The sequence below is a fragment of the Suricata suricatta genome, chromosome 8, assembly GCF_006229205.1.
Source record: "Suricata suricatta isolate VVHF042 chromosome 8, meerkat_22Aug2017_6uvM2_HiC, whole genome shotgun sequence".
NCBI lineage: Eukaryota > Metazoa > Chordata > Mammalia > Carnivora > Herpestidae > Suricata > Suricata suricatta.
The window spans coordinates 112028237-112042436 of NC_043707.1; the positions used below are offsets into that span (position 1 = coordinate 112028237).

The 14200-nt window shown below is 43.5% G+C and overlaps 1 protein-coding gene across 8 annotated transcripts in view; it reads right to left on the minus strand.

Annotated features, from left to right (window-relative positions):
- Window positions 1–2585: 2585 nt before the first annotated feature.
- MACF1 (microtubule actin crosslinking factor 1) overlaps window positions 2586–14200 on the minus strand; it is a 324783-nt gene continuing 313168 nt past the window's right edge. For 5 of the 8 annotated variants that reach the window (XM_029947033.1, XM_029947032.1, XM_029947029.1 and 2 more), the window contains 3 exons: window positions 8033–8244; window positions 4872–5001; window positions 2586–4040 (listed from right to left, as the gene is read on the minus strand). In XM_029947033.1, the coding sequence (XP_029802893.1) occupies window positions 3784–4040; window positions 4872–5001; window positions 8033–8244 (599 nt within the window). In that variant the 3' untranslated portion in view covers window positions 2586–3783. Of the gene's footprint in view, window positions 4041–4871; window positions 5002–7404; window positions 7516–8032; window positions 8245–14200 lie in introns of all 8 variants that reach the window. The other 3 variants (XM_029947028.1, XM_029947026.1, XM_029947034.1) reach the window with 1 other exon arrangement.

Consider the following 14200-nt stretch of genomic DNA (forward strand, 5'->3'; position numbering starts at 1 on the left):
GCCACCGGACTCCAGGGAGCATAATCCAGGCCTTACCATGTGCCAGGCACGCTCTGTGTCACTTCTTTAATGCTTGTACATTTAGAGTAGATGCCATTTCAACCCCCTCTTTTAACAGACGAGGAAACTGAGGCACACAGAAGTTAAGGGACGTCCCCTGCAAGGGAGCTGTTCAGTGGAGCCTGGAGAGGCTGGGAAATAAATTGCCAGAGTGAGGGTGAGGCTCAAGAAGCTGGCAAGACAGGGACCCAGAAAACCTTGCAGGCGTTCTAGATTAGGGCTCCAGACAGCAGATGGTTATGGTTGCCCCAGTGTGGATTCAATATGAAACTTTCTACATAAATTTGGAGTCCACCAAACTAAAATTTCCCATCACTTCAAACTTTAAAAAAATTAAAACTTTTCTATCAAAATTTAAATCGAACCAATCGTTTGTTGGTGCTTTAAGGCCATGCTTAGTCTATTTTCCAACGGGTAAATTTCCGCACCGCTTATAAACTCCATAAGGATGCTGCAGCTTTGCCACTGAAAGTGCCCAAGGCAGAATCTTCCTCAGAGGGGAACTCGGATTGGAGGGACCAAGATTAGCGTCAGGGCCCACAGATAGAGGCAAGTACAGTAAATTGGGGGATGGGCAATGGCCATGATCCTTTCTGGTGACTGGGTGGAGGGCAGAGAAGCTGCTTAGCAGCTGCCTCCCCAGGGCTTGGTGAGTGCACACAGGGCCAGGGGTGCATCAAGGGGGTATCCCTGTGTCAGGCTAGGTCAGGGTCTCTGAATCTCCTGTCCTCCTCACTATCCTTCTCTGGCCAGCCCTCTGCACTCCCCTTTGAGTCCATACCCTAGGTTATGTATTGGGGAACACTGGGCTTCCAGCACTGCAAGCAGCCCAGGGCTGGGCGGATTCTTGTAACAGCAATCATCCATCTCAATTAAGGATGAGAAAAGATAGCTGTGTTCTTTGAACAACAGGCCTCACATTCCCATAAACCTAAACATCAGGCTTTACCCATTCCAAACTGGCGTCTTGCTGCAATTCAGCTCAGCAGCAACCACTCCATGCCCTGCTCTGAGCCAGAGATGAAGCCGACTGTTCCCTATTCCCGGTAGAATGCTCCCACTGAAGGCCACAAAGTGCTTGGAAGGGCAGAGGACAAGGACCTGGGACGTGGGGGTGGGGATGTGAGTGGAATCCTGGAACTCAGGACCTGGAAGGGAACTGAGGTGGGGAAGGTTTCTTGGAGAAAGTAGTGTCAAACTAGGGCTTTCCCAGCCACCTGGTAACGCTGTGACCTTGGACAAGTTCCTGAACCTCTCTGGCTGTTTCTCATCTGATAGGGGTCACAGTGATGGGCTAATACATAGGGCACTGAGCACAGAGGCCTGTCACAGTCAATAATGGTCAGCTGTTGTTACTGGATCACTGAAAACCCCAGGGACTCGTGCAGTGCTTCCCAACAGACACCAAATTTCTATCACTTGATTAGCACATGTATCCCAGAACGGTAATTTTAAGTTTCTGGCATCCCTACATTCTCTACATGGCCTTGCATGAGTGTTTAATGAAAATGCACTTTGTGCAGATCCTACCACTAGGTGAGCTTTGTTGCAAAGATGGAGGGAAAAACTGGAATTACTTGGTAAGAAAAACGAAAAAACAAATGATGACGGTCCAGAATCTGAAAGGATGGAGGTCAAGTGTAAGTATGCTTCTGCTGCCAGGAGGCCTAGAGGGGAAGCAAATTTGGGTGAAAACACTATCCCGCACAGTTCTGGCAGCTTGAAGTTACTAAATTCTAGGGGGAATAGAAGAAGCACTTCCTTCGGAATCCATCAGGCTGGATTGTGTTTAATCTGGGTGTCTGACTTCAAACAGCTTTGACACAAACATATGCAACTCACCAAATTCCTGATCACATGAGTATGGCCTGATGGTCAGAAACACTGGTGGCCTGAGCTTGAACCCCTTACCTACCTCGTAAGTCTTCTTAGTCTAATTCCTTTTGTTAGAATTATTTAATATTTGGCTGTTCTAATTATTATAAAGCCAACTAGGCGCCGGGGGAATAGAAATGCAGGACTTGAATAGGGAATCAAAGATTTGATTCAAGGTCCATTTTTTGGCCATTTATTAATTCTGTGATCCTAGGCAAATAACCCTCTCTCCCACTTTCCCATCCCAGTGTCTCCATCTGCAAAAGAAAGGAACTAGATTTGATGACCAATTTGGCATCCACTTCTGAAATTCTGTGATTTAACCTGAAATCTCAGCATACTGTCGGAAATCGGCCCCATCCTCTCAAACCTGGATCTCTGTGATTTCTACTACAGAACTTTTCTTACATAATGGTATTTGTGTATTCGCCTAAATGGAGTGGATACCCTACAAATTTACATTAACAACAGTCTGATTACTTCTTTGTTAGAATTAAGGATGAAATAAACAAGAAAAAATCTATTAATGAGCTCCATAATTTATCCACTGATGTTTTGAATAATGCATTTAAGTACCTAAAACACAATCATACCCAGAGTAACATGTTATATATAAGGTAATAGTTGAGAAGAAAATCAGGAAATACAAATTTGTTACTGCAAGCAATTTTAATACAAAAGTGTGTCTTGTTTTTAAACAGTTCATTGGTAGAGCTTCAGTTTCTGCCTCAATTAAAACCAATTGAGATAATCACACAGCAACATGGTCGGAGCTGAAGAGGAACAGCAGCTATAAAACGGGAGCCCCAGACAGCCCCTCTTCATGGTCACTTGGTCAGTTGACTTTATTACGCACAAAAAAAGACGGAAGCAAACGGGACTTGTTAACAGGTGTGCTGGTGAACTCCTTTAAAGGACGAGCAAGTGTTTGTTTTATGTCCACATTTTCAGAATAAGCTCGTGGAATTTATTCCTCAGTTTGTGGGAAGTTGATCGACCATTTAAATAAATAGGAAAAATGCAGATAAACCAATCTGTAATTCACAGTGCCACCAAGGAGTCTCCCTTTGCCGAGGGCCTGGGTCCTGGTGAGCACAGGAGTTATCGGTGGCTGGGCTGATTAGGAAGTTACAAACCAGGACTCTTAAAAACCCCAATGTTCTGACATCTTCGGACCGGTCACACTTACCCCTGAATTCTAGCAGCTACTGTCCTTTAAACACCCAGTATTGAAACAGTATTCAGAGTATTGCGATGAACTCCTTTTGCTGATCATGTGCAAACATCACCTAGAGGAGGTTCCCTCTCTTCAGCTAAAATCACACAGCATTAAAAACACTGGAAAAAGCAATTAAAAGTGCCCTCCCCTTAGTTCTTGCTCATTGAGGTGTATGATTTACAAAAAAAGAGTTCCTTAAACACTGCAGGATTCTTATTTTTTTTTAATATAATTTATCTTGCTGAGACAGCAAGTCAAGTTTATAAAGAAGATGCATTTAGGAATAATCCTAAAAGATAAAGCAGGTTTACAACCCTGCACCGCGCAGAAACCCTATTTAGAGGCTTTTTTTTAATACACATTCTTATTTTGACCTTTTCACTTGTTTTTCTCAAATATTTCATTTCTGGGCCCCATCCATTACAGGGTTACCAGGAGGCAAATTTTATCTACATAAATATTCACATGAAAATAGTAACTTACAAAAAGAAAAAAAATAAGGCAGCTTCATAACACAATTATTCTTTTACACTTTTAACAATATAACTTCTCCTGTTCAGAATAAATATACACCCAATGTACGGAGCAGGCTTCAAAGTGGATAGAGGCTTGGGGGTGCTTGTACAGTGTTATCGCTTGGGACCCGGAGTCCTGGGGGAGGCAGTGGTGGTCTTCTTAGACATGGTGGGGATTTTGGAAGGCTTGTTTAGCCCTCTTCTGGAGCTGCCCTGGCCCCCTGCAGCGCTGCTCTCCGAAGTATCTGAACAAGCAGACTGCGTCTCCAAAAGGTCAAAGTCAGAGGCATCGCTTCCTCGCCGGCTACTGGCCCGACTCCCGGCCCGACTCCCGGCCCGACTCCCAGGGCGACTGGCTGACTTTTTAGGATCTGGAATTCGAGAATAAAGCAGCAGACTTAATAGAGACAATATTGTGGGGGGGTGGGGTGAGGACAAGTGACCAGAGGCTAGGGCTCTGACATGCGCATACCACCAGATATGCTGTGTGACCTTGGGCAGATCACAGCCTTTCTGGACCCCATCTCCTCATCTACACAGCAGGCTGTGATTCTGCTTGAGAAGCTTGCCTCCTGAGAATTAGCAGCTTGTCTCAGCAGTACAGTGGCCTCGTGTGCCCCCAGAGTGGGTTGAGCGGGGCTGCTCAGTCACCTGGGCACAGAGGAGAGCCCGCTAGCAGGGGTGGCGGGGTCAGGGGCAGGCAAACAGAGCACCAGAAATGAGGCCAATTCCTGGACTCCCATGGGGAGTAGCAACAGGTGAACAGATGCAATCTTTCCCTGACTTTCTCTGCTTGCCGGCAGCTATAATAAATGCAGGATGTTGGAAAAATTACTGGCAAACCGCCAGCCCCAACACTGGGCAGCCTTCTGAGGAAAGCCCACTTTAGGAGGTCCCTCCTGCCTTTTACATTCTCTCAAATGCAGTCATTTCTGATCAAGAACATGGGGGGCTGGCTTTAGCTGTGGATGCATCTGCTCTCAGAAGGCATGGCTGCAGGTAGCTTCGGTGGCAGGAGGGAAAGAAAAGAGCAGCAAAAAATCTGCAGGTGTCTCTCTGGACATCACATCTATGTGCTGCTCCATCATCTGCTTTCTGTGGGGAGCAGTGAAGTACTGCCCAGAGGCTGCTGTCCCAGTTCTTAGCCTGGCCACTCCCCTTCCCCTTCACCCCAGTGCACATGGATGGCGGCAGGTACTTACCTGCCCGATTTGTTCTGGCACCTGTGGAGGCTGGGGAAGAGCTATTGCTGGTATCGCCGGCGAGGGACGTGCGGCTCGAGTGAAGGGTTGGAGTTGGTCGTTTTAATTTGCTGCCTGTTGATGGAATAACCTTAAAAAAATTTTTTAAAAAGTCCTATTTACTAGGTGAAGTCTTTAAAATTCAATCTGAAAAGTCTACTTAAGCCTCCTTACATCTGATTGATTGAAAAGCATATTAAAAGTCCAGGAAAACAAAGATTTATTTCAGAAGTGTCCTAGGTCATACAGTTTGAGGATTCCACCCCAGAAAAGGTCTTATGTTCCAATTTAAAATTTCACAATGTCTTCTAAGCTTCTGCTAGAAAGCTGCTGACAAATTTCCACCAGACATGACACACACAAAAAAATCCAAATAATCCTGAGTGTCAAAGTGTTGGGGCTAGAAATTTTAAATATGCATTTTCTTATGGAGATGCAAATACCACTCCAACCACTCTCACTAGATGGTGCAGGAACCTCAGTCAAGTCAAGACCTGTCAGTCTATTTCCCTCACTGGAAAAACGGCAGATAAGGGCACTCTTTCCTTTTCGGTCCACTGGGCCACTGTGGCCTCCTCACTGCTCTCCCACCTGTTTGAGTGCCCCACTCCCTCGGTTCCTTGGGGCGGCTTGGCCAAAATGATCCATCAGAGAGGTCTTGCTTTACTACTAGAGTGAATACTCTATTTTCTTCTCCTGCTTTATTTTTTGGCATAGCACTTATCACCACCTTGTTTGTGGTCTGTCTAGCCTGTATTATAGTTTAAGCTTGATGAAAGCAGGGACTCTGTTCACTGTCACACCCTCAGCACCTAAAACAGTGTCTGGCACAGAAGAGGGGCTCAATAAAACTTGCCAAATGAATAAATCATGTGTAGAAGCACTTCTAATGGAAAAAGAGCTGGACAGATACACGTTATATTACTACTGCTACCAGTAGGAGCAATATTTCCCATTTGAGTGGTTTTTTTTTTTTTAAGACAGTAGTACACTTAATTTGGAAGTCCTAATTAAGAATATTTTAAATTTGTTTTAAATATCACTCATACCATAACATGCTATTCTCATTTTTCTTTGAAATCAGCTGCATAAACTGTTTTCCAGGACCTTTAAGATGTTTGTACAGATGGAAGAGTAAAGCAACCTGTTTTCACTGTGTTTCTCATACTTCTTTAATTTAGAAAGAAAAAGCGAAAGCGACAGAAAGTGATTAACAGTCAAGCACAAGCCCTCCTGGCCCACACGGGAGGAGCACCAGTTTCAGAAGCTACTGCTCATGAGCAGGCCGCTGGCAAGACCGCAGCCCAGAGGCTCAGGGCTGGGAGCCCATGGCGGGACAGGGCCTGTAGAAAATACCCACAGGTAAGGAAAGATGAAACCTCAAGATGAACAAAACAAAAGATAAAACCTTAAGATGAAACAAAAAGTCTGATCTATTAGAATCCTGTGAGCATTTTGTACTTCAGAAGTAACATTTAAAATTTTAGAACTTTTGAGACTTTCATGAAACTGGAGCCATTAAGAAAGAGAAAAGCAAGATAAGCACGTAGAGTCTTGGGGTCTTGGTGGCAGGAGGTCCCCAGTCATGTTCTAAACCAGACAGATCTCTGAACTGGAGCTTTAGCTCGGAACGGATGAATCCCAAAGCAGCAGCCCATTCACAGGCATTGGCTTCTTAACATCTTCTGCCTTCTTGGGCTGAAGCTTTGCTCTCTTTTGAGGCACAAGGAACCAGTATTTCCCAGCAGAAGCTAGAATGTAAATTTTCCCGATCTCAGACAAGCCACTAGCCCATGTTTTGTTTCTGAAACACTGCTCTTCCACAAATGCTTTAGGCATTTTAATGACTGCACTCAAACATGCTTAACTGCCAGCATGTGTATTCAGATCAAGGCTTCAGACAACCAAGTGACTAGGCCACTAGTCACACCCATGTGACTTAAAATCAGAAGTTAAAATCTGAGCCTTGGAGCAGTGTTCACTGATATGGTGCTTGGCTGAAGAGGGCAGCAGCCGGTATGGCGATACCAACCACCCTGGGGATGTGGCTCAGGGCAGGGGACGCCAGCCACTCTTCTGTTCTAAGCAAAGATAGAACACTGCTGAACATGCACCGTAGTTGAATTTCAAGTGTTCATAACTCGTCCATGTATCTGATGTTTGGAGACTCCGAGAGGCTCAAATCTTATAAATAATATCCATCAACAAATCACCAGGAATGACAATTGTTCATCACTCTAAAAAAACATCATTCTAAACACTGGTAGCAAGTAGTGAATCCAGTTTTAGGCATCTCTTGTTTATCTCCAATTATGGTGAATCCGAGTTAGAAACCCCTGAAAAGCACTTGACTAGATGAATCAGCTGTGAGAGCAAGCACCACAAAGTTGGAAAAGAGCATGGACTTGTGTCAGGAAGAGGAGCCGATCTAGTTCTTGGCATTAGCGAGGGCCTCGTCTTGACCGTGTCCTTAGTCAGCAAAACCATACTCTACCTCGGGGCTGGGCAGCTGGAGGTCAGGATTATGGCTGTCCCTGACAGGGGTGCCAGCTTTACTGTTTACCAACCAGGGTTTGTCATAACAGCGAGGGAACTGAAGTGGAGTCTGCGAAACGGAAATCCAAAGGGGACGGGAACAATTGAAAATGGAACAGAAAGGAAGCAAATTTGGGACACGAAAAATAAATAGAAGATACTGAATTTTAAAGAAACAGAAAACAAAACAAAACATGCATCAGTTTAACAGGGTAAAAGGGACCAGGTAGAAAGGCAACAGCATTCTTCATACGTAACCCATCAAAACAACCAAAATTATTCACTAGCTTCAGCTGCACGGATAGTGCCTGGATTTCCAAAATTAGTAATTCTGGATGGGAGATATGAGGAAAGAAATGTTTCTGATATAATGGTCTGACTTCATATTTTAATAATGTCCTTCGGAGTAAAATCTTAAAGGTCCTGTTCTCTACTGGGGCCTGGAAAGGCTGGTCTAGGTAGAGCTTGGTCGGTGTATCTTCACGTTCCTCTCCTTGCTGGAGGAGTTAAGAGGCTACAGTACACAACACTGAACATCTGTAAATATGGGAACAGGGACGAAAGCCATAAGAGAGGTCAGTACGTACCTTGGTACCACTGGCTGGGGTGGCTGGAGAAGACGGCATGGACGTACAGCTGTGGTTACTCTGACTAGCGCTGGAGCTGGAGCGGGTGGGGGAGGCAGCCCGGGAGGACGGTTTGGACCTTCGACCCCGTGACCGGAAAGGGGTCATTCCCTGGGATGCCCCTTCAGGTAGGATGAACTTCTCTCTAAGTTCGATGTTAGTTCTACCTCGTGCTAAAAAGGAATAAACACACACATACAATGGCCATTAATCTTAAAAAAAACTGTGTCTTTGATGGTCATACAGCTGCTTGACCCCATGATAACAGTTATGGAAGTTACAGATTTAGTACTATCTGTGGATTCTTTTAAAATAAATTCATGATTTGTCAAGTCTGTCATGATTCTTACCTATAACAATGAACTAAAAAGCCCCACTGGTTCGCCATGATAGAGACTTTTATATACGAGATACCATCTCATTCTGGGGTAATGATCTTGCCGTGTCACTGTCCCCTGGGGTAAGCACACTGTAACAGGTCAAAGAAAGCAGATGCAGCAGTGCACAAACCTCTGACATTAGACCAAACCCCCTCTTTTCTCTCTCATAGTACATGTGTACTTTTTGCTCAGATTTTGCAGGATAGTGGAGAAAAACAGATCATTGCAATCAACACTGTCCAGACTCTTCTATTTGAATTCAGTTGCTAACAACCCTCAGCGAAGGGGTCCAGGAGCTCAGGATGGTAAGAAGACCGGGATAAACTCATTAAGAAGTAAACATGTGGGAGGAGAGAGAGAAAGATTGAGACCATGCACAAAACTTGCCAGTGAGAAATGGGAGGTCGAAAACTGAAAACAACAAGAAGCTTAAGGGACAACGGCAAGTGGGAGGAACGTCAGGCGGGAGGTGATCTGGAAACTGCTCTGAAGGCCAACAGGCGCTGTCCCATGGCTTTCTGGAGCTGTACAACCAGAACTTCAAATTTGGACTCGGTCAGAGGATTCCAGGGATGACCCACGTAAACGTTAAATGTGAAAAACACTGCTAACTTAAAAGAAATAATTCCTCTAGAATACATCCTTAGATTATTTCTCACCAAAAGGTGTTATCCTGTATAACTTCCTCTCTCCCTCTCTGTTCTGAACTGTTAACTGTTTAGAATACACTATACAGAACTGAACAAACAGGACCTCTGGTGAGACTTGGGAAAAGGGAACTGTTAGAAACAAACTGCCATTCTTTTCTAGTAAGATTTTTCACTCTGGCCAGGAGGCATGGGCTTAGCAGATTTGAGGTTATTGTGCCCACCCCCTCTTCTGCCCAAACCTGCATGCCCTCAAGGGAACTGAGGAATTTTGGTACAATGAGATTTTAAATCAGGTTGCATGGGTGTCCAAGCGGTGTAGTTCCAAATTCCTAGGTCAAATTCTTCTCAATATATTATACTGACATAACATATCAAAGTGTCAGGTTAGAAGGGCCAATGTGGGTATCAAAACCTGAGTTACAATCTAGGTTCAGCTTACCAACCAGGTCTTAACTGCCCTGGGCCTCGGTTTCCTCCGGCTGATCCCACTGTCTGGATGGTCTACGAACAAACACTAAGCTGTTTCCTTCCTCCTCAGGCCCCAACAGACTGTGTCCCTCAAGGCTCATTCCTTGGCCCTGGGTTCTCTACTCATGTATTTTCTGGACTTCAATGTTTCACTCCGTGTCTACACTAAAGATTCTCCAAGAGAATTTCCTTCAGCATCAATATAGGAACTTTAGTAAGACTTCCCATCACTAATAACTGTGGATTTAGAATTTACACTTCTTTATCTTGTGTTTGCTGAAGTGCCCAGTAGAACAGTGGACACACAACAAAAGCACTAAGATAACAGTGATGAATAAAAACCATTACTTAGTTGAGGATTCACCCCATGAGAACTGCTTATGTCCCTGAGCCGTACAGAATTTCAGACATGTAGTTTAAAGCTAGTAAACATTTAATAGTTTACCTGTGCACCAGCTCTCCCAGACAAAAACAACAGTGATACAAGAGGAAGACTCTGAAGCAGGATCTCAGATGAGGGGCATAGCATTACATTTAAAATGTAAAGATATAATGATACCATGTTGTCTATGCACTGCACAATTTACAGTGTGATCACATGCGGCAGGGCGCTTGACTGTCACCAGGGACCTGTCAACATCCCTGTCACAGACAAAGGAACTGAAGCACTCACAGAGGCTGAGGTCAAGGAAAGCTCTGGTAGGGCTGGAACTAGAACCCACATCTCCACCTGAGCTCTCTCTTCCCACCCACAGCTCCTTGCATCCTTGTCTACACTATCGGTTTTCCACTTGCCCCTCATCCCACTCAGGCTCCTGCCCCCATCACACCACCTAAATCGCTCTAAGTTATCACTGATAGCTTTAAACTGTAACAAAGGTTGAAATATACAAAAAAGTACAAAGAGAATAAATATTCCTTAATCTTACTACCTAAGGGACATCACTATTACAATGATGGAGTGTTTTTATTCCTGTGTACAACTGTGTGTGTGTGTGTGTGTGTGCGCGCGCGCGCGTGTGTGTGTGCATGTGTGTTTTAATAGAAAAACATCAGGAACATTCCTCCACGCTTGTAAGATCTTGCATAATTTCAAGGCTGCAAGGCCATCAACTTATTTAACCAACCCTACTAGTTGTATTTTTAATTTTCTTACAATTTCTTAAACATTGTATACAATGCCATGACAAACTACTTGTGAAAGGTTTTTGTGCATATCAACGATGATTTCCTTAGGATGAATTTCTGAGGAGAAAAGGACGCACACAAGATTTTTGATACTTGTCAAGTGATCCCCTAAATTCTATACCAACGTACACTCTCCAAAATAATGCAAGAATATACTGAATTTATTTTCCCTCTGGCTAATGCTGTTATTCACATGTGCACGCATTTACATGTACAGATAAAAATCTGATAATGTGACAAGTGAAAACAGCTCTATGCTCTTATAATTCCCATGTGGGGAATAACTGCTCTCTTCTTGAAATACTCTCTTCCCTTGGCTCCCAGGACATTTGCTTTCCTGCTTCTCCTGCTTCCGGCTCATTCTTAAACACCGATGTCCCCTGCTTCTGTCTGCAGTCCTGTTCTCCCTCTTAGACTTTGAACCCAGTAGCGATGAGCTCACTGACCTGAGACTTCATTGCCATCATACAGTAATACCTGACTCCAAACGTATCCTGTGTGCAGACCCTTTGCTGGATGACAGAACCTCATGTTCAGTGACTGATTAGACATGATCAGAGCCAGAAGCCGGGGGGCAGTATAGGTCTCTCCCTCCTGATGGCAGTTTGGCCTCCTGATCTTCTAAAGTTCCTTGAATCCCCAGTGCATTCCCACACCTCCAAACCTCCTGACACTCATGTGGAACATAGGGCATCTCCTCCACCATGCACAGCCGTAACAAGCTTCCAAACTCATTTTTCATCTCATCCCCTAGAACTGAATGCTAAATAAAAACCTGATAACTCTAAATGGCTCAAAATCCTTCCATGGTCTTCCACTGTTTACAGTAGAATTTCCCAAACTAAGGTTTTTTGAGAGGTTCCTACAAAAAGAGTCAATAAACACTTTCCCCCTTTGGAAGAGCCCTAATGAGATCAGGATTTTGTAAGCTCTAGAGAGTCCCACAATAAAGAAATCTGCTTTCACTTTAAGCTGGCATCTTCCAAAAACACTTGACCATAACTTTTTGAAGATCACATGTTGGAGACCAGGCCCTGAAGGCAACCATTCTAGTTTCTCAACACCAAAGGGGCCACCATTTTCTAAGGGACTTAGTCTGGCCACATGATGTTGACTAGAACAGACCGTCCGGTAACAATTCAGTTCTTAGCTCTTACTTAATCGATATAGAATTTTAGTTTTAAAAGACGAAAAGAGGTCTGTGGATGTGTGATGGTAGCACAACAGTGTGAATGTACGTAATCCTGCTGAACGCTTCGAATATAGTTAAAATGGTAAATTTTGTTATGTGTATTTTACCACAATAAAAAGAAAGAAAGAACAATCAGTTCTAAGCCAAAGTATCTCTGAAATCTTCATGAAGTGTTCTAGATCTTCACTTATTTGGAGGAACCAATTTGTCTAGTGCTCAAAAACATATAAAGTACCCTAGGATAAAAAGTAGGGCACTGTTTTCATCTCTATCCAAAACATCATGATCTCCTTTGCCACGGATGAACCAGAAACTGAAACCTCAAATTTTGGCAGTGTTGAGTATTTTCACTATATGTTTGGCTAAAGCAATGTGCAGTTTGAGAGCTCACTCACCTTTTTATTTTTTTAAGTTTATTTTCAGAGAAAGAAGTAGAGATAGATGGAGAGAGAGAATCACAAGCAGGCTCTGTGCCGTCAGCACAGAGCTCTAGGTGGGGCTCGAACACACGACCATGATATCATGACCCAAGCTGAAACCAAGAGTCAGATGCTTAACTGACTGAGCCACCCAAGCGCTCCTCTCTCACTTGTTTTAAATTTATTTTGAGAGACAGAATCCCAAGCAGACTCTGCACTGTCAGCTCGGAGCCCAACACAGGGCTTGAATCCACAAACTATGAGATTGTGAGCTGAAACCAAGAAGTCAGATGCTCAACGGACGGAGCCACCCAGGCGCCTCTCTCACTTTTTTAAACAGCTATGTAGCAGGAGGTAACAAATGACTGTGAGTATTGGTATTCTTCTGTCATAAATTGTGTTCTATCCTCAGTCTAACATTCTCTATGTTCTAGACAACAAAGGAAATGCAACACTAATGAATATAAAATCTACCCAAGTGGTGCTTCTAGAAGGAACATGAATCCTCACAGAATCCTAGATAGCTTCAAGACCTCTTCTCTTTGTGACATTCATGCCCTCCCCAGTCACTTCTTACATCTACCCCAACCCGTAAGTGCTCACCTCCTAGTGCAATTGATTAGAAATACTCATCCTGCCTGTCACTGGTAGACTTAATGATATCTAAGACTGCTGGGCAGTTCTGGACTCTGCAATCAACACAATCAAGAAGATTACTGAGTGCTAGGAGGTCATTCCGGGTGAGGCACAGAGGAAAGCCTTACCTTGTTTGCTCCAAGGGATGCCGAAAAGGCTACTATGTTCCACAGAACATAGGTACTAGAGGGCCCTCCCAAACTTCCTTGGGGTTCCAGATTTTAGTGATTTATATGAGGACAGAGCAAGCAGTGTTCCCCTTGGCCATCAGCATAAAGTTATTGTAAACAGAGCAAGTGAAGCAGGCAGCAAACAGGCAACCAGATTTCAAAATGTCACATGCAGCACCTCTTCTGTTTATCTGTTTAGTCCAATCATACAAGATATTCCCGCCCCCCCAAAAATCCAAACAAAAAAATCCCCAGAATCTTACTAATAGGTTTGGAAAGAAATAATGTTGTTTTACTGAGTTATGGTTAAAATCCTATGTATACATTGCTCCTGCTTCTGAGGTAAAACCGTGAAAAGAGAACTTTTATATCAGGAAATTAGTTTACAACACAGTGACTTCTAAAATGGATTAAAACCTTTCAAGTTTTTATCAAAACAGGTGCTTTCAAAATTAACTTTTTTAATTAACGAAAATTACTTTTGTTTACTGGAGTAAATGCAGAATGAGTTAAAATAACAAGCTACTATGGGCATAACTGAATTTACGTGAGAACTGCACCCTTTAGCTCTAAACACTTCAAAATAGGACTATAAATCACTTCCAAAGAAGTTATGTAACTGTACTGTAAACATTTCTACCAGGTTTATAAATATGCCTTACCAAGTTAATTCCACAGGCCGAACCAGCAATCCACACACACAAAGGGGTGGCAGTGGCTCTGCCAGCCTGAGACACATGGCACCCTGATCGGGGGCACACAGTTTAGAACCAGACTGTCTTGGAACTGAATCCTGTCTTGGCCATTTATTAGTTGTCTGATCTCAAGTAAGTTATTTAACTTTTCTGTGCTTTAATTTCCTATTCTTTAAAATGGAGACAATAATTGCTGTAACTCACAGCCGTGTAAATGTGTTATCATCTGTAAACTGCTTATAACAGTGTGTGGCACCTAAAAAGCTATATAAAATATTTGTTAAATGTACAGAAAGTCTAAACAAATTCCATGGGTTCCATTTCAACTTGT